At 47.5% G+C, this 19,976-nt stretch overlaps 1 protein-coding gene across 1 annotated transcript in view; it reads left to right on the forward strand.

The window, feature by feature from the left end:
* The window catches only part of LOC119974259 (B-cell receptor CD22-like), a 102,008-nt gene that overhangs the window by 44,411 nt on the left and 37,621 nt on the right, over positions 1 to 19,976 (forward strand). The window contains exons 7-8 of the mRNA XM_038813029.1: positions 12,829 to 12,910; positions 17,609 to 17,738. Of these exons, the coding sequence (XP_038668957.1) occupies positions 12,829 to 12,910; positions 17,609 to 17,738 (212 nt within the window). The remainder of the gene's footprint in view (positions 1 to 12,828; positions 12,911 to 17,608; positions 17,739 to 19,976) is intronic.

Consider the following 19,976-nt stretch of genomic DNA (forward strand, 5'->3'; position numbering starts at 1 on the left):
CCCTGTCTGCAAGCCTGAAATTTAACATTGAGATCCCTGTGTTCAAATCTCTCCCTATCTGTGTAACCTGCAGCAGCCCATAACCCTCCCGATCTCTGTAAGCTCCTCCAGGTCCGATGGTTTCTGAAACCTCCATCACCCATGAAGACATTCCCTTTCTCTGCATTCTTACAATCAGTAAGAATGAACAACAACACCTCCTCCACAATAGTCCTCAATACCGGGGCCCCGCAAGGCTGCGTACTTAGCCCCCTACTCTACTCCCTGTACACATACGACCACGTGGCAAAATTTGATTCCAACGCCATCTACAAGTTTGCTGACGATACGGCCATAGTGGGCCGGAACTCGAATAACGACGAGTCCGAATACAGGAGGGAGATAGCGAACCTAGTGGAGTGGTGCAGCGACAACAATCTCTCCCTCAATGCCAGCAAAACTAAAGAGCTGGTCATTGACTTCAGGAAGCAAAGTACTGTACACACCCCTGTCAGCATCAACGGGGCCGAGGTGGAGATGGTTAGCAGTTTCAAATTCCTTGGGGTGCACATCTCAAAAATATGTCCTGGTACACCCACGTTGATGCTACCACCAAGAAAGCACAACAGCGCCTATACTTCCTCTGGAAATTGAGGAAATTCGGCGGGCGCAATTCTCCGCACCCGCGGAAAATCGCGAAGTCGGCCGTGAAAACGGCCAAATTTGCCGACGGCCCGACACGGCCCCGTTCCTGAGGTATTCACACCCGGGAAATGGGCTAGGAACGGGGCCGCGGCAATTACGTTCCAGATGACGTCGGAACGCGGCGACGCCACGGAAACGGCCACGCAACGCCGCCCGACGTCGTAAAAAGGCGCGGGCGAGCACAGGAACGGGACGGGAAACATGTCGGAGCCACGGAGGGCAGCGCCGAGGTTTGCTGAGGCCGACATAGAAACGCTCCTCGATGAGGTGGAGCAGAGGAGGGGCATCATCTGCCCGAGAAGAGGGCATCGCCACCCTGCAAGCGTGGTGCGCCAGGCCTGACGAGAGGTGACTGCTGCCGTCAGTGCTGTGGGGCGACCCCTCACTCTGGGGAACAGTGCCGTAAAAAGCTGCACGACCTCACCAGGGCTGCCAGGGTAAGTGCCAAGATGGTGCCCCGGGTCACAACCATCCCTCCCCCCCCCCTTTACTTAATCACCCACCTCACCCCCTGGCACGGGGGGTAGAGGGGGATTGGGGCAGAGTGAGTGGAGGGTGGTTCACTAAGTAGTCACAGACCCAGCACGCTGGCCCCCGTGGGGAGATGTAATGGTCTTGTTACAACTTGACCCCCAACCTGATCCAGTATCTGAACGGCCTGCTGATACCTGCCGTATTGTAATGATCTACCTATGTCCCCTCCCCCAACAGGACAAGACCGCTCACAACACTCGTGAGCGGAACAAGACTGGAGGGGGTTCGCCCATTCTGCACCCCCTCACCACGTTTGAGCAGAGGGCACTGGACCTTGTTGGGGGATCTGCCACCCGGGAGGTCGCACAATGCGAGGTTGGCGGAGCTGCACCAAGTGAGACAACCCTGCATGACAAACACCCCCCCCTCCCACAACCCAAGACGACCTCGAGCTTGCGGCACTGCTATCTCCCACAGCATCCACCATCCCAGAGACACTCACCCCGGTGGGCCTATTTAGTGATGAGGCTCCTGGGTTACAGTCTGGGTCGCACATCACAGCTGAGCAGGTACAGCAGGTGGAGGTCGGAGCAGCCGAGGGCCCGGACTGGCGGAGGGCAGGCCAGGCCCAGCATCCAGCTGGCTCCCAGACGTTTTCCGAGTTCCTGGAGTTTCTCAACCCACCCGCACAACCGATGCATCAAGAAACCCAGGGACACAATGACGGGATGAGGGCTGTCTTCCAGCATCTGCAGACGCAGTTAGAGGAGTCGAACCGCATCCAGGAGCAGGGAGTGGTGCCGCTCATGTCAGCAACCCAGGTCGACACCGCACGGGTGGCATCCGCGGTGGAGGCAATGGGTCAGGTTATGCAAGGCGTTGGGCTTAATGTGCACACGTCATCCTCGGCCCTGGACAGGGTTGCCCTCTCATAGGCAGCAATGCGCCAGAGCTAACATGACATTGCCGGCGCGCTGCGGGCCTTGGCCGAGTCTCAGCAGGTCATGGCCCAGTCGCAGCAGTCGATGGACAGAACATGGGGCCCAGGCAAGCACAAGTGGCCACATGACATATGCGGCAGAGTCAGCCTACCCACAACATCTGCTTTGGGGAAAAGGAAACAAGGTACTGCATTGGCTCGTTCTTTACCTTACAAAAGTAAAATCAGACGCAGTGTTTTCTGAACTAGACTTGGAACATTTGAATTCAGATGAAGGTCTGGAGGGTCTATTGAACTTCATGGATAAAATTTATCAAAAGGATGACTTATTAAGTGTGTATGAAGTCTGGTTAGAACTCGGTAGATTCCAGAAAACAGAGGATATTGAGGAATATATAATAGATTTAGCAGACTATACAAAAGCTGCAAAACTATCGCTGGGAATTTCCAGACTCCGTGTTGGCTGTTACGTTACTGGACTTTGCTAAAGTGAACAATATGGATAGGTACCTGGTTTTGATAGGAGCCATTGATCAAATACCTTATTTGATCAAATGACAGAGGCCATAAAAAAATTTTTAGGGAAACATTCAATTCCTATGGCTCTTATGACACACATGGGTCGGTCAGCAATAAAGCAGATTGTGGAAGATACACTATTAACAGGATGGCAAAATCTTATGGGTACAAGAGGGCTGCAAGAGTATGGAAGAGGATTGTGACCCAGACATTATGAGGACAGAAACCCCTTTAATATCTATAACAGGAGGAGGGACATGGGGAATGGTAACAGGAAAATGAACCCCAGAAGTGGCCAGAGTATGATAAATTGATGTTTTCAGTGTGACTCTCAATTTCATTATGCTTTCAACTGTCCAACACGTTATAATAGAGTGTTTGAAGCTACACATGACATGGAAGAGTCGGACGAGGAAAGAGATAGTGACCAGAATGAAGACATTGTCCTATTAACGAGAAGTTTTACTCCGGTAATGAGAGTGTTGGTTGCAGAGTCCTTCAATTGTGCTGTATTTTGATTTTGATTTTGAACAGTACAGCACAGAACAGGCCCTTCGGCCCTCGATGTTGTGCTGAGCAATGATCACCCCACTCAAACTCACGTATCCACCCTATACCCGTAACCCAACAACTCCCCCTTAACCTTACTTTTTTTTAGGACACTACGGGCAATTTAGCATGGCCAATCCACCTAACCCGCACATCTTTGGACTGTGGGAGGAAACCGGAGACCCGGAGGAAACCCACGCACACACGGGGAGGATGTGCAGACTCCGCACAGACAGTGACCCAAGCCGGAATCGAACCTGGGACCCTGGAGCTGTGAAGCATTGATGCTAACCATTGGATAGTGGCTGCACATCTACTGTGTGTGGAATTGACTGGTGAAAATGTTACTTGGACTTTTAAAATATTGAACATCGTAATAAGGTTAAATAATTTGAAAGTTCCACAAGTTTTAGGTTTGGGGATGATAATACCCTGAAGTCACTGAAAAGAGTGGTGAGCCCTTGCAATATTGCTGGAGTGAATCATTTCATTAGCACGGATGTTGTGTCAAGTGAGCAGACCGTCGATGAAGAAAGCACACATGAAACTGGATATGGAAAATGACAAGGCAACAGTTCTTTGAAAAACGGTGGACTTACAATTTGCACAGTCGGGACATTATTGTATTCCATTAATGACAAATAATATTTAAGGTAAAGACGTTAAGAAAGTGTTATTCGCAGCTGGAAATGGGACTTTAGCTGATAAAATGCTCATTGTACTGAAACTGCATAGGCAATTTGCGTATCCATTTCCCCAGAGACTGAAAAATGTATTAAAGGATGTAGGGGTAAGGGATGAAGACTATACTAAGCTGATAGAACAGGTTAGTGATCGCTGTGCGGCTTGTAGGAAGTACAGAAGGACACCATCATGACCGATAGTAACTCTACCCTTGGCCAGAGATTTTAATGACATTGTGGCCATGAACCTTAAGATCTGGGATAAAGCAAACAATATATTTATTTTGCATTTTGTAGATTTAGCGACCAAATTTCGTCAATCAACCGTTATATGTAGTAAAGAAACGAGAGTAATTCTGGATCAGATCGTGAAAAAATGGATAGGGACAGGAATGGGCTCACCGGCAAAATTCCTTACAGACAATGGGGATGAATTTGCTAATGATGAGTTTAGGGATATGTGTGAAAACATGAATATCACAGTGATGAATATGGCTGCAGAAAGCCCATTAAGTAATAGGGTATGGGAAAGAAACCATGCTGTAATAGATGACATGCTCCGGAAAATTTTGGCAGATCGACAAAATTGCAAGTTAAATTCAGCTTTAGCATGGGTGGTACATGCAAAGAATTCATTGAAGATGGTTGGGGGCTGTAGTCCCTATCAATTAGTATTTGGTTGAAATTCTAAAATTCCGTCCATTTTGAATGACCAGCCTCCAGCTTGGCAAGGGACTACAATTAGCTCTGCCTTTGCTGAGCATTTAAATGCATTACGTAGAAGTAGAAAATATTTTTTGGAAGCAGAAGTCTCTGAAAGAATTCGCAGAGCTTTAAGGCGTAATGTACGGCCATCAAATACCGTTTTTCAGCAAGGAGACAGTATACTATAAGAGAGACAATTTTAATGAATGGAAAGGCCCAGGGAATGTTATAGGCATAGATGGCAAAACAATTATATTGCAACATGGAAATCAGACTATTAGGATATATTCATTACGGATAATGGGTACAGATTACAGACTTCCAAATTTAGAAAGAGCAGACAAACTTGATGAGGAACCAGGGTCATCTGATATGCACGTGTTACAGAATTATGAAGACCAGTTAACTGAAATAGACAGGGGCTGGCATTCTCCAATCCTGCAGCCAAGTTCTGACGCCAGCGTGAAAAGTGGCACGAGCCACTCCGACGTCAACACACCTCACCTGGCAGCTATCCATCCCTTCCCAGTAGTAGTGTCCGCACTCCAGCGCCCATAAGCCGGCGCACCACGGCTGGCGCGAGTTCGCGCATGCGTGTCATGGCCGGCGTGAGTTTGCACATGCGCGTGGGTTCCCATCTCCGCGGCGGCCCCCGGGCAATATGACAGAGCCCTATAGGGGCCCGCCGCGGAGGAACATAGACCATCACGGAACCAGCCCACCTGCCGACCGGAAGGCCCTGATCGCGACCGGGCCACCATGGAGGCCCATCCCCGGGGTCGGATCCCCCCGTCCCCTACCAGAAAGGCCCCCGCAGATAGAACTCTGCGGTCCCGTCGGGTGGAACCATACGTAACCCATGCCGGCGGGACTCGGCGGGCACTCAGGCCCGTCGGGGACTGGAGAATCATCGGGGGGGGGGGGGCGCTTTCAACGGCTCCCGACCGGCGCGGCGGCTATCCCACGGGCGCCTGAAAATCGGTGCCAGAGAATTGGCGAGCTGGCATTGGGGTGGCGTGGCGTGATTTCCCCCCCCCCCCCCCCCCCCCCCCACAGGGGTCGAGAACTATTGAAAGGGCATCCCACAGCAGGAGTGAAAGATCAAGCAGTGGCAGTACAGAACAAGATACCAGGTGGGATAGGGGACGTAGGTTATCAAGGTCTCGGAATATGGGTAAGACTACAAATGCTACTAGGAGTAGAAGCCCACATGCTCGTGCGATTTTGGTGGCCTCCAATAAATTGGATGAAAAAATTATCAAAGATGCCAAACAGCAAGAATTGCATAGTTGGAGTGAATTTGGGGAATACATGGAGGTACCGGAGAGGGGACAAAGAGTTCTATCTCACAGATGGGTTTGCATGGAAAAGTTTCTACCGGATGGAACTTATAAGGCAAAGGCCAGGCTTGTGGCAAGAGGATTTGCAGAAATCTTAGAAGATCATGTAAGGATAGATTCACTAGCAGCAGGAAAGGTTGTTTTAAAGATCTTCTTGGCTCTATCAGCCACGAAGGTATGAGACTGCAAATCTATAAATATAAGAGAACAAAGAACAATACAGGAACAGGCCCTTCGGCCCTCAAAGCCTGCACCGAGCATGGTACCTGCCTAAACTAAAACTGTATGTACTTACAGAGTCCGTATCCTTCCATTCCCATCCTATTCATATATTTGTCTAGATGCCCCTTAAATGCCGCTATCGTACCTGCTCCCACCACCTACCCAGGCAGCACGTTCCATATATTTACCACCCTCTGTGTAAAAGCTGCCTTTTTGGAGGGTCATCAGCTTCAGAGAGACATTTTTCTCTGTCCTCCTAAAGAGGCAGCTCACACAGAAGGGGTACTCTGGAAGTTGAACAAATGTGTCTATGGATCAAATGATGCATCTGAAGTCTGGTATTTTTTCAGAAAGGTCAGTTTTGCTAAAATTTGGTTGCTGTCAGTTGAAAGCAGATCCGGCAATGTTTTACTGGCACTATAAAGCAAATCTTTCCGACAACTTTATGATCCATGTTGGTGATTTTTTTTGTGGGGTGGAAATTGTGATTTTGAAGCTATTGTAATCACTGTGCTGAGGAAAGAATTCAGGGTTGGAAGTCAGGCTTCAGGTGCTTTCAAATATATTGGGCTGGAAATCGGACAGACTGAGTTCGGTGCAACTTTACATCAGCAATTTTATTTGGAGAGCATTAGCCCAATAGCAATTAGTTGTAGTCGGGTTTCACAAAAAGACGCAGTGGTATAAAAGATGGAAAAAGAGCAACTGAAAAGTTTAATTGGGCAACTGAATTGGTTAGGTAGACAGACTAGACCGGACGTTAGTTTTGATGTCCTAGAGTTGAGTACAAAAATGAATGATCCTAAAGTAGAAGACATAATGAGAACAAACAAAGCAATGGCCAAACTAAAAATGCAGGAGTGTGTTTTGAGGTTCCTGTTTATGTGTAATCTTAGGCACTTGAAACTCATAGTTTATAGTGATGCGTCCTATGCAAATTTATTTTCAAGCACAGGAGGTTTTATAATTTTTCTTTTGGGGGAAAATGTTGCCCCCTTGTGTGGGAAACAAAGAAAATAAGGAGAGTAATTAAAAGCACATTGTTCGCTGAGACATTAAGCCTTGTAAAGGCAGTGGATATGGCCTTTTATATATCCCAGATATTATCAGATATTTTGGGATTAGGGGATTTGGGAAAAATACCCATTGAGTGTCATATTGACAATAAATCCTTGTGGGAAAATGTGCACTCCACAAAAAGTGTAAATGAGAAAAGATTGAGGATTGATATCGCCAATTAAAAGCAGATGCTGAACAAAATGCTGCAAATGTTGTCCCCTCAAGAATGGGAGTAGAGACAACTCTGGTAACTATAGACCAGTGAGCCTTACTTCTATTGTGGGCAAAGTCTTGGAACGGATTCTAAGAGATAGGATTTATAATCATCTAGAAAGGAATAATTTGATTAGAGATAGTCAACACGGTTTTGTGAAGGGTAGGTCGTGCCTCACAAATTTTATTGAGGTCTTTGAGAAGGTGACCAAACAGGTGGACGAGGGTAAAGTAGTTGATGTGGTGTATATGGATTTCAGTAAAGCATTTGATAAGGTTCCCCAATGTTGGCTAGCTGTAAGAAGACAAAGGGTGGTGGTTGATGGGAAATGTTCAGCCTGGAGTTCAGTTACTAGTGGTGTAACACAAGGATCTGTTTTGGGGCCACTGCTGTTTGTTAATTTTAAAAATGACATGGAGGAGGGCGTAGAAGGATGTGTGAGTAAATTTGCGGATGACACGAAAGTTGGTGGAGTTGTGGACAATGCGGAAGGATGTTGCGGGTTACAGAAGGACATAGATAAGCTGCAGAGCTGGGCAGAGTAGTGGCAAATGGAGTTTGATGCAGAAAAGTGTGAGGTGATTAATTTTGGAAGGTGTAAAAGGAATACAAAGTATTGGGCTAATGGTAAGATTCTTGGTAGTGTGGATGAGGAGAGAAACCTCGCTGTCCATGTACGTGGATCCCTGAAAGTTGCCACCCAGGTTGATAGGGTTGTTAAGAAGGCATTCGGTGTGTTAGCTTTTATTGGTAGAGGAATTAAGTTTCGGAGCCATGAGGTCATGTTGCAGTTGTACAAAACTCTGGTGCGGCTGCATTTGGAGTATTGTGTGCAGTTCTGGTCGCCGCATTATAGGAAGGATGTGGAAGCATTGGGAAGGGTGCAGAGGAGATTTACCAGGATGTTGCTTGGTATGGAGGGAAGATCTTATAAGGAAAGGCTGAGGGACTTGAGGTTGTTTTCGTTAGAGAGAAGGTTAAGAGGTGACTTAATAGAGGAATACAAGATGATCAGAGGATTAGATAGGGTGGACAGTGAGAGCCTTTTTCCTCAGATAGTGATGGCTAGCACGAGGGGACATAGCTTTAAATTGAGGGGAGATAGATGTAGGACAGATGTCAGGGGTAGTAAGGCCGTGGAATGCCCAGTAGTGGAATCGCCAACATTAAGGGCATTTAAATGGTAATTGGATAAACATATGGATGATAATGGAATAGTGTAGATGGGCTTTAGATTAGTTTCACAAGTCGGCGCAACATCGAGGACCAAAGGGCCTGTACTGCGCTGTAATGGTCTATTAATATTCTATTGTTCTATTAAAAGGGAGATATCAAAAATTAAATGGGTCGGCAGTAGCTATCAGTTATCTGATTGTTTTACAAAGAGATGGGCTGGTTCGAAGAACCTTTTGGACATTATTAAAGAAGGACGTATCTTCCTGTGAATTATTTTTTCTTCAAGAAAGAGGAGTCTGTTAGGAATGGTTAACAGACCTTCCAATTAAATACTAATTTGATCTCAATTATCTAATAGAAATCACTGATATATAAAGGGGTTACAGGTGGCACTATTTGTTGGTGGAGATTTGTGTGTGAAGTTAGATCAAAGAAATAAAGGTGTTTTATGAAGAAGCAGAACTCTTGTCTCCTTTACTCTACAACAACCCAGAAGCTTGAAACCCTGCATCTGTGGCAACTTAACTGGTGTCTAATTTTCTGGTCTTAATGGCCCCAACGCTGCATCTAGGTGGGCCCCCAGAGGGTCATCAGGAATAGAGGCGGCCTATATGGGGAGGGGTGTAGGATGTGATGTCCGTGCTCCTGTTCAGTCCCCTTCTAGTTGATGAATCTGGAGGCAATTAGAGCATCCTGTGAGTGTGGTTCCCGTGCCTGCCCAGGCCCCATGTCCTGTCCATTCTCGCCCTCCCCCGCATCCTCCTCGTCGGACAAGGACTGGTGTTCATCCTGCTCCTGCAGCACATCGCCCCTCTGCTGCACAAAGTTGTGGAGGATACAGGAGGCCCCCACGATGCAGATGAAACTCCACGCGCTGCACTGGAGGACCCCTCCAGAGCACTCCAGGCATCTAAACCACATCTTCAGGATGCTGAAGCAGCGCTCGATCATGCCCTGGTTGCTGTATGGCATCAGTTTGTGGCCTCCGGATAGGCATCATCAGCCACAACTGCAGCGGATAACCCCTGTTGCCCAAAAGTCAAGCCCCAATCAGGGTGACGCCTCAAAGAGGTCAGGAATTGTTGAATGTGCCAGGATGAAGGCGTTGTGCACACTGCCCGGGTATCGGACACAGAAGCACATGATGTGCATCTGATATTCACACACCAGCTGCACATTCACCGACTTGAACCCCTTTTGTTTTGTGAGGACTGACCTGTAATCTGCAGGTGCTCATAGTGGGACATGCCTTCCTGTTGATGAAATGAAATGAAAATCGCTTATTGTCACGAGTAGGCTTCAATTAAGTTACTGTGAAAAGCCCCTAGTCGCCACATACCGGCGCCTGTCCGGGGAGGCTGGTATGGGAATCGAACTGCTGGCCTGCTTGGTCTGCTTTAAAAGCCAGCGATTTAGCCGAGTGAGCTAAACCAACCTCTATCCCCTGGACCCGGGTCATGTTGGCTATGGCGGCGAACATCGCTGCCCGGGTATCCTGGTGGGCTCGGTCCACATTGAAATGGATATATAGTGCCGTCTGGGCATATGGGGCCCCCGTGATGGCGCGGATGCACCTATGCACCGAGGTCTGTGAGATCCCAGACAGATTCCCACTCAACGCCTGAAAGGACCCCATGGTGTAGAAGTTCAAAGAAACTGTGACCTTGATGGTCACCGGGAGTGGGTGTCCTTCCCCATTCCCCCGCAGTGTCAGGTGCGCCATGATCCAGCAGAAATGTCGCACTGTCTCCCTGCTCAGTCAGAGTCGCCGACGGCATGCCCGGTCTGGCAGGTCCTCTAATGACAGGCACTGCCAGTACACACGAGGCCTCATGTGGCACCTCCTTTGAACCTCCTCTTCCACATCCTCCTCTTCCTACTCGGCCTGTTAGGCGGCCGGCAGGATCCCGTGCTGCAGCTTCCTCCTCCTCGAGCAGCTCCAGTATGTACAGCCTCAGGTCATCCCCAGGGCTGGGGTGACTAGCAGGAAGGCCACCATTGCTGCTTGTTTTCCAATATCCACGGTCTGCAGTGGGTGAAAGGTCAACATGTTCGCTTGGAGCGTACCGTCGTGCCCAACCAGGTTCAACGATGGCCCCAGTCTGCACTGCGGACTCCAGCCCCACATGTCCCCTTCCTCCCCCATCCCCACAGCTGGCCGTTTCCCCTGGCACTCTGCGCTCCGCACCCCTGGGCCCATCGGTGCCCGGCAACGTGGGGGCCTCAAGCCCTGATACCCGTCCCTGCTATCAGGGGTACCATCAGCTGGTGCAGCCTTTTCCAGCAGTATACTCCGCGGCCCCCATCCCGTGCACCCCTTAGGGACTACTGTGGGCATTGCCCTTGGGTGGGCCACGTAATGTCCTGCCAGAGGGGTGGTGGCCGGGTAGGTGGTGGGTAGTGTGGCGGAGGGTGGGATGTGGGGGCACCCATAAGGCCGGAGACACTATTCTGAACCCGGGCCAAGGTAGGTGGTCAGTGGAGTGTGTAGCAAGATGGCTGCCTTGCAGGCCACGGCAATGACAGTCAATGCCCGGTCAGCCCGACCCCGTGCCCATCCCCTGATAACCCTCCACCACACCTCCATCCCCTGCTGATTATATGAAAATGGCATTTACTGCATCTGCGGAGTGGAATGCTTTGACTCCACTGTCGAGGCACCAGAGAACTGTGATTTGGTATGAACCTGGCACCGGCCATAAATCCGGCACCAAGACTGATTCTCCGCTCCATCGCCTTTCCCGACTTTGCCACCGGCCGCCAGAGATTTCTGCCCAGGGACTGTTTATTAAGTGGGGAAGGTAAGTCAGTCACGATCCTGCCCGATTTGCACACATTTCCGAGATGGATTTCCATCCTGTTGTAAACGATTCCGGATTTTTCTCCAACACAATCCTTCTCACAGCAATGGAGAAAAACATTGGACTGGGAGTCAACCAGGTCGATGATCCATTCTTACCAATGTTCCATGCTAAGGTGAAAGTTCAGATTGTCCATTATTAGAGTGTTTACAATAAAAATTTTCGGGATCCATTTAATCCCAGTGGATGGATCAATATTACAGCAAATGTCACAGTGATATTCAGTTTGATTATTCAGCCAGAGTGAGAGATTGAAAGTGGAGAGTGAGTGATGATTTCTTTCTGTGTGTTTACTCGACAGTGGAGGAGAAATTATCATAGAACCAGAGATTCTCCTTCTCCTCCTCAGCAAGCTGAAGCCCTTCCTGAAACCTGGCGCTCCCCAGTCCTGCTGTGTGGACACATCATAACCAAGGCATTGTCTCACTGTGTGCAGCCAACATGGTCGAATAATAATGAACAAAAATGTGATGTTGCTTAATTTTGAAATCGGATCAGAATGTGCTTTTTGAATGCTGCACTTTTTCATACTGTATTAAATTGTAAGAAGCATTTGGGTAATGAGCAGTGTTACATTTATTTACACAATTGATTGAAATGCTCAGGCTGTCTCCCTCAGTACTGACCCTCCAACAGTGCTGCACTCCCTCAGTACTGACCAACCAACAGTTGACACCAAGGGGCTTGGTCTGTTTTACGGAGATCCAATCTTTGAAGTGGTTTCTTGAACTGTCTCAGTGAGGGGAGAGGGTACAAAACTCTCTGACCAATGGTACAAGCTCCTTGTCAATATAGGTCCACCTTTGAGCAGAAATATCATCACAGGGAAAGGACACAAAGGGTGAACAGCTTACAAACAACTCAAAACACCAACATTTTCTAACTTTGTTCCACCCCCATTTTGACTCACAGTGCCACATCAACATTTCTAAATTAGATACACAGAGCAAGCAGCCCAGAAGAGTTCATTCAGCCCAAGAAGAGTGTGTCGGAAGTTAATCCACAGGCGAGCAGTTGGATAGATCTTGGGTCAGTAACACAATAATTGGAATTCACTTCCATGACCAATATTGTCCTTTGTTGATGTTGTGACTTTATAAAGACAGATTTCAATGATTACTGCTTTTGAAATATTTCTATTCATTATTGAGACTGGAGTGTGAAGCCCAAGATCTGTTGTGCAGAACATCTTTCTAGTTCAAGGGACGAGTGAAGTGCAGATATATTGGGACATCCTGAGGTGGTGAAATTGCTGTAGAAATGCAAGTCCTTCATTATTTTTCTTTCTTAAAGCCTTGTGACTGCAGAATCCAATTAGTCTGTGAAGACATTGTCTAAAGTTCTGGTCTCTCGAGAGCTGTCGGACAAGAGGTGAGGTCTCACTAACTCCTTTCTCTTTCAGAGCTTGAGAGTAAGAAGTTGATGAAATATCTCGGAGTCGACAATGATCAGGAAATCATACCTCCTTCTGACACTTCTCCAAGGTAAGATTGTCAGCTCAGATAGATTGATAGATAATCTTTTTAAAAGATCATTCTTCTTGAGCTCTGATTGGGAACCAATTCAGCAGTGATCTGATGTGTTGGGTATGCTGGGTCTGCGAGGACTGCGTTTACCAGAGCAGTGAGAGAGACAGGCTACCAACACTTGTAGAAGTACAACTCTATTCTATTTAACTATGAGCTGTTAAACATACTTGCACTGTGGGTCGACACTATGTTAGGTTGACTGAAGACCTATGGCTAACCTGACCAGACTATACTGCTAGCACATGGCAGATGTTCGTGCTACTGATTACGGGCTCTGGCTGTCTCAGAGGCTGCATCCCGAATGAGCGGGAAAACTAGTGCCCTCTGGCTTTATAGTGGCCATGTCCTGTCTGGTGATTGGCTGCTGTGTTCTGTGTGTTGATTGGTCTTTCAGTGTGTCAGTCAGTGTATGTCTATGCACCATCATATATCTGTGTGTATATTATGACATGACCCAGTGAACACACTCACACCAAGTTCCATTGACCCATCACCCCAGTGCTATCTGATGTACGCTGGCTCAGTGTGTGGCAGCAGGATTGACATTGACTCCACCAGAAACAATGGTGGAAGCAGATTCAATCAGCACTTTCAAAAGGGGAATTGGATCACTTTTTTTGGAGAAACATTTCCCGGGCTGTGGGGGGAAAAGCGGTGTTGGGAGATATGGGATTAATTGGACAGATCTTTCAAAGAGCCAGCACAGACACGATGGGTCAAATGGCCTCCCTCTCTGTACGATCACATGATTTGATGACTTTAGTTTTTGATCAGCAGCTCTTCAGATTCGTGCGGAAGTCATGGATGTTTGAGAAGAACAGGGAACAAGATGTTTCTGGTGTCAGCATTTCATGTGGGGCCCTGTTCAATTTCACCCAAAGCACAGGGAGACCATCTGTGAAGGTCATGAACCCAACACAGAGACACCTTCACCACAGGCACAGCTCAGGGTAGAGGAACTTTGCTTGTGTGTCACAGTGACTGCTGGAGTGGGGCCAGTACTGAGCTTGGGGACAAGGCAGTCTGCAATGCTGCAACAATACAACAATATGGGGTTTAGATCAGAAATAATCCCTTCGACAATGAGGATCCAAAGAGATTCCTGAGACAATGGGCATCCATAGAGATTCCTTAGACAATCAAGATCCAAAGCGATTCCTGAGACAATGAAGATCCAAAGAGATTCCTTAGAAAAGGATGCCAGAGAAAACTGGAAATGTGGAATAAATGGAAAACCATTCACTTTGTGTAAACAAAAGGAGTTCATGTTAACGCCACACCCGTAGCTGACAAGATGCCATCTCCGTGAACAAGGCTCACCCCGCTTTGAGGTGATGGGCCCCTCAGCCATGAGGGTTTGTGGCAGCCTGCCTCAGATTGAATTATAGTGGGAGGGGAGGGGGGTGGGTGGTTGCTGCTCTAATATTTGGAGACATTCAGTTTGGACACATGCAGTGGACTAGTCTGCCTGACCGACTGAGCAAGTCCAACATCTGTTGATGTTAATCTTAATCACTGGAAATGGGCCGGTTTATAACATAGAAGAGACGACTTATAGAGTAAATACTGAGCAGATGTTTCAATCTGATTGGGATATTTAGAACTGGAGGAACGCTAATTCAAAATAAGGGGTCTCCCATTTAGGCGGGAGTTGGGGAGGAATTACTTCTTTCAGAGGGTGGTTAGTGCGTGGAATTCCTCTCCAAACAGCAGTGGAGGCTGCGGCTCACTGAATATATTCTGCACTGAGTTAGATTGTTGATCTACAGGGGGGCTGAAGGTTATGGTGGGGGCGGGGGTGGGGGGGGGGGGGGGGGGGCTGAAGGTTATGGTGGTGGGGGTGGTGAGGGCTGAAGGTTATGGTGGTGGTGGTGGGGGGGGGGGCGAAGGGCGGGGGTTGCAGATAGAACAGTGGAGTTGAGATCACAATCATAGCAGCCACGTGCTTATTGAATGGCAGAACACGTTCGATGGGCCGAATGGCCTGCTCCTGCTGCTATTTCTTATGATCTTGTCTGACTGAAATCGTGTAAATCCCTTGCACAGTTAACTAACACAGAGAAACTCGGTGCAGTTCTCACAGATCCGTCAAATATTCCCCAGATTGTCACATTTGTGTGAGCTCTCTTCCACCTTTCGGAGAAAAGGGAAACTCGTCCGTTTCAGCAAACTTACCTCCTTTAAAATTAAGATTGAATGCTGCTTTGAGTCTGTTAAACAAATGGGATGAGATTGCTGTTCATTCTGTTTGCGCGGGATGTGAGCTGGGGAAATGATTGGCTAAGTATTCTATTAACAGCCAACCCTAAACCACATTAAAAGCAGTTCAATTATTTTGATAATAATCTTTGTTATTGTCACAAGTAGGCTTATATTAACTTTGCAATGAAGTGACAATGAAAGTCACCTAATCGTCACACACATGAGAATTTTTAAAAATTTAAGGTATCCAATTTGAATGCCCTAATTAAGGGGCAATTTAGCGTGGCCAATCTACCGACCCTGCACAACTTTGGGTTGTGGGGGTGAGACCCACACAGACACGGGGCGAATGGGCAAACTCCACATGGAGAGTGACCCAGGGCCGTGATCGAACCCGGGTTCTCTGCTCGGTGAGGCAGAAGTGCTTAGCACTGCACCAGCGTGCTGCCCTAACACATGAGAATGTTAATGGGGGAGGCCAATCAGCAATGAGGAGGACTGCAACAAATGACAGAAGGACAGCAATAAAAGGGGGGAGTGATGGGCCAGAGGAGTTTCGGGAGGAGCAACAACAGTGGCATGTTTTTTGGCCTCTGTATCTCATGTCTATGCAGTCACACTTATCCTTTATCCTTGAATCCCTGGTTTCTCTGCTGTCTCTACATCAGTCATATTATCATCAAACTGTGACTCGAAACACTTACCGGTTTACTTAAACTCATTATTAAAACTCTCTTTCCACAGTAGCCTTGTGTGAGAAATGCTCAACAGCATTGTGGGCTGGCTTATCACAGTGAGCTAAACAGCTGGCTTGTAATGCAGAACAAGACCAGCAGCACAGGTTCAATTCCCGTACCGGCCTCCCCAAACAGGCGCCGGAATGTGGCGACTCGGGACTTTTCACAGTAACTTCATTGAAGCCTACTTGTGACAATAAGCGATTATTAAAAATTAGATTTGGGATCCGTGATTTATAATCCATCTGAAAAGGACTCTTTGAACTAATAAGGTTCAAGAATCGCTGTTTGAGACAACGAGTGATTCATGATGGAGATGATGGTAGAAGTTCTGAGGGCCCCTCATCCATTGTCCTGCCTTGGAAATCAGCACTGAACGTTGTTTCAATTGATGCATTTGTACACACTGTGTTGACTGGAAGACAGGCTTCACTAAACAGTGAGGACCATAAGCCAGTGTAGAATGAACTTGTCCACTCCTTGGGGAGTTCCTTGTGTGTCCTGTAGATGGCACACACTGCAGCCACTGGGCACCAATGACACATTATAGGAAGGATGTGATTGCACTGGAGATGCTGTAGAGAAGATTCACCAGAATATTGCCTGGGATGGAACATTTAAGTTATAAAGCGAGATTTCATCGCCTTGGGTTGTTTTCTCTCGAGCAGAGGTGACCTGATTGAGGTGTACAAGATTATGAGAGGCATGGACAGGGTGCCGAGCGAGCAGCTGTTTCCCTTAGTTGAAGGTTCAGTTACAAGGGGACACAAGTTCAAAGTGAGGGGTGGGAGATTTAGGGGGGATTAGAGGGAAACCTTTTTTACCCAGATAGTGGTGACGGTCTGGAATGCACTGCCTGGGTGGGTGGTAGAGGTGGGTTTGCCTCACATCCTTTAAAAAGTACCTGGATGAGTACTTGGCACGTGCTAACATTCAAGGCTATGGGTGAAGAGCTGGCAAGTGGGATTAGGTGGGCAGGTCAGGGCCTTTCATGCATTGGTGAGACTAGATGGGCCGAAGGGCTTAGATTTGATTTGATTTATTGTCACATCTACTGAAGTACAGTGAAAAGTATTTTTCTGCGGCTGAGGGAACGTACACAGTACGTACATAGTAGACAAAAAAAGAATAATCAACAGAGTACATTGACAAATGGTACATCGACAAACAGTAATTGGCTACAGTGCGGAACAAGGGGCCAAACAAAGCAAATACATGAGCAAGAGCAGCATAGGGCGTCGTGAACAGTGTTCTTACAGGGAACAGATCAGTCCAAGGGAGAGTCATTGAGGAGTCTGGTAGCTGTTGGGAAGAAGCTATTCCAATGTCTGGATGTGTGGGTCTTCAGACTTCTGTATCGTCTGCCTGATGGAAGGGTCTGGAAGAAGGCAAAGCTTGGGTGGGAGGGATCCCTGATAATGCAGTCTACCTTCCTGAGACAGCAGGAGGTATAGACAGAATCAATGTGCGAGTGGCAAGCTTGAGTGATGCATTGGGCTGAGTTCACCACATTCTGCAGTTTCATGCGATCTTGGGCCGGGCAGTTGCCATACCAGGCTGTGATGCAGCTGAATAGGATGCTCTCTATCGCACAAGGGCTTCTTCTGCACTGTCGTATTCTGTGATTCTGCGATTCTGTGACAGAGGGGATGGCTATAGAGTCTTGGTGATCCACAAACCATCCAGTGTTAAATATTGATATTTCTCTCCCCAGTTGGACTGTCACAAGAGTGGAAAGGCAACACTCCAGGAGAGGTAACAGCACAGGAAGGTTTGTGTGCACAGATTCCATGTCATTGCAGTTACCCATCACATTTGGCAAACCAACCCCGACTCGGAATCTGGTATAATAATGACGAATGGGGAACATTTTCCATAATATTTCACTCCAAGGATCAGATTCACGAGTTGCCACAGTGCCGCAATCGGACCCGGCTGTCTGGAGACCTGAAAGACGGCGACTGTTCCCTGATTATAAACAAAATCAGGCTCCAAGATGCAGGACCTTATTTTATCAGAATAGAATTTGACAACAGGAACAGCTACAGCTATTTGCCTGCAACCCAGCTTCACATTTATGGTAAGTGCTGTGCGATAAATACTCAACAATTTACATTGTGAATTCACCCTGTCAATGAACAAAAAGAAACACATACACAGTGCCAATTATAAATGTTGACACAGCAACTTATACTGAGAAAGGATTCCTTGAAATGTACATACAGATTGAACAGGCTGAGAAAGAAGAGGAGAGAAAATAATGGTATAATAAACACAAAATTGCTTTGTTTCTGAATTCACAATGAGTAAATGCTTAAATAATGGCTCAGTATGCTACAGGAAGCTTATTCAATCACTCAAATGGGATGTTGCAATATGTCTTTAAGGGATGACAGTGTAGCCATGCTGGCCACGCAAAATGGACACTGAGCCAAACTAAAATGGAAGGCTGCTGGGAAACAGACAGTTCAGCCAGAACAGCAGTCTGCAAAGAGCAGTTTGCATTCTGCAGCAGCAGAAACCAGTTTGGGCTCAGGTGAAAAGACCTTAGCTAGGTGCAAATGGCAAAACGCTTTGCATGCTAATGAGGCCATCAGACTTGAACACCCACACAATAGATACATTTGGTTCTGAATGGACACATTCCAATCAAGACCCAGACATTGAGGCACCAGAAACCTCCAAACAAAAGGACATAAGAAACGCCCCCTCCATCACGGAGACCCCCTCGCATTGGGGAATTAATCCAGTATCGATAAGAAATTGATCCAATAGGTAGAGCCCGCCCGAGAAGAGGGAAGGACAACGGAACCCCTATAAAAGATAGGGACCTCGTGTTGTCCGGTCTGTTAAACCTGTGCTCCGGCCCCGACTGACACCTGGTATCCTGACTCCAGCCGTTGAGCACCAGCCGCCGAAACCGTAAGTTCAACGCTCGCTACGCGATCCAAGCCCGCTAGACTCCCAAGTGCCAGAACGCTTGCTGAAGGCTGCAGACAAAACCAGGACGAAGGCCTCGTTCTCTGACCTTGCCTGTTCCTGTTAGATAAGTATTCTGTTTGCTTATGTTTAGTTGTAGCTTAGTCTCTTAGTGTGTGCATGAGTATTTATTATTAACTGTATAATAAATATTGATCGTTTGAACTTGACTAATCGGTGTATCGTCTTTATTACTTTGAATTTGACCTTGGAATACTTGTGACGTTGCCTATACGGCAGCTGGCGACTCCAGAGCTAAATAATTACATAGAACAGAGCCTAGCAGTGTTAAGCACACGTCGAACTCGGAGGCGTGTTAATACACTCCAATAAACGCGTTTTACGCCCATAGTAAAACGTGCAACATTTAGTGGCGACATCCGCCGGGACCCTGTTGTAAGTGGAAACACCACAGTGTCCAGGACCCTGAAATTTGAATTAGAACTCCAAATTGCAGAGAAAGAAAGAGATCACAAGTATTCAAGGTGTTCAAAATAATAAGCGAAATTCGGAAGTGTGTTTAGTGCATGCGTACTAACAGGGCTGTAAGGTAAAACTGAAAGCATTTTGTTGCGACAAACTTTCGGCAGTTTTTGAACGGAACATAGCGTAAGCCGTACCCGTTTCTTGAAACACCACCCCAGCAACCCCCTGTTCCAAATTATAAAAAGAGAGTCAGAGGAAATGGCCATGCAGGCAATGGAACGTCTGATGGATCCAGCAAAGTTTGTGGTCGCAGCGACCAGCAGCAGTAGCAGAGTAGGCCAGTGTCCCACGTGGGAGCTGGAACTCCGCAAATATCTGCAGGGAAAGGGATGGCCCCTTTGGAAAGAGTTTTGTGCAAATGAGGAGACAGGTCCCGGGAGTATAGGTCATACTTGGTGGGAGAACCTCTCTCAAATACACAAAAAGAGTTTAAGTAAAGCACGCAAGCCGATGGCGATTGTGTCCTGCTTGGCACAGTTGCGAGGCGCAGAGGAGGTCATCAGGACGCTCCGGGCAGATTTAGAGGAAAGGAACCGAATGAGTAAGGTCGATGTCAGGGACATCGAGAGAGAAAACCTGGATCTTAAAGGGAAGTTGGCAGAGAAGGGTAGAGAGGT

This window comes from Scyliorhinus canicula, chromosome 12, assembly GCF_902713615.1.
Source record: "Scyliorhinus canicula chromosome 12, sScyCan1.1, whole genome shotgun sequence".
In the NCBI taxonomy this organism is placed as follows: Eukaryota; Metazoa; Chordata; class Chondrichthyes; order Carcharhiniformes; family Scyliorhinidae; genus Scyliorhinus; species Scyliorhinus canicula.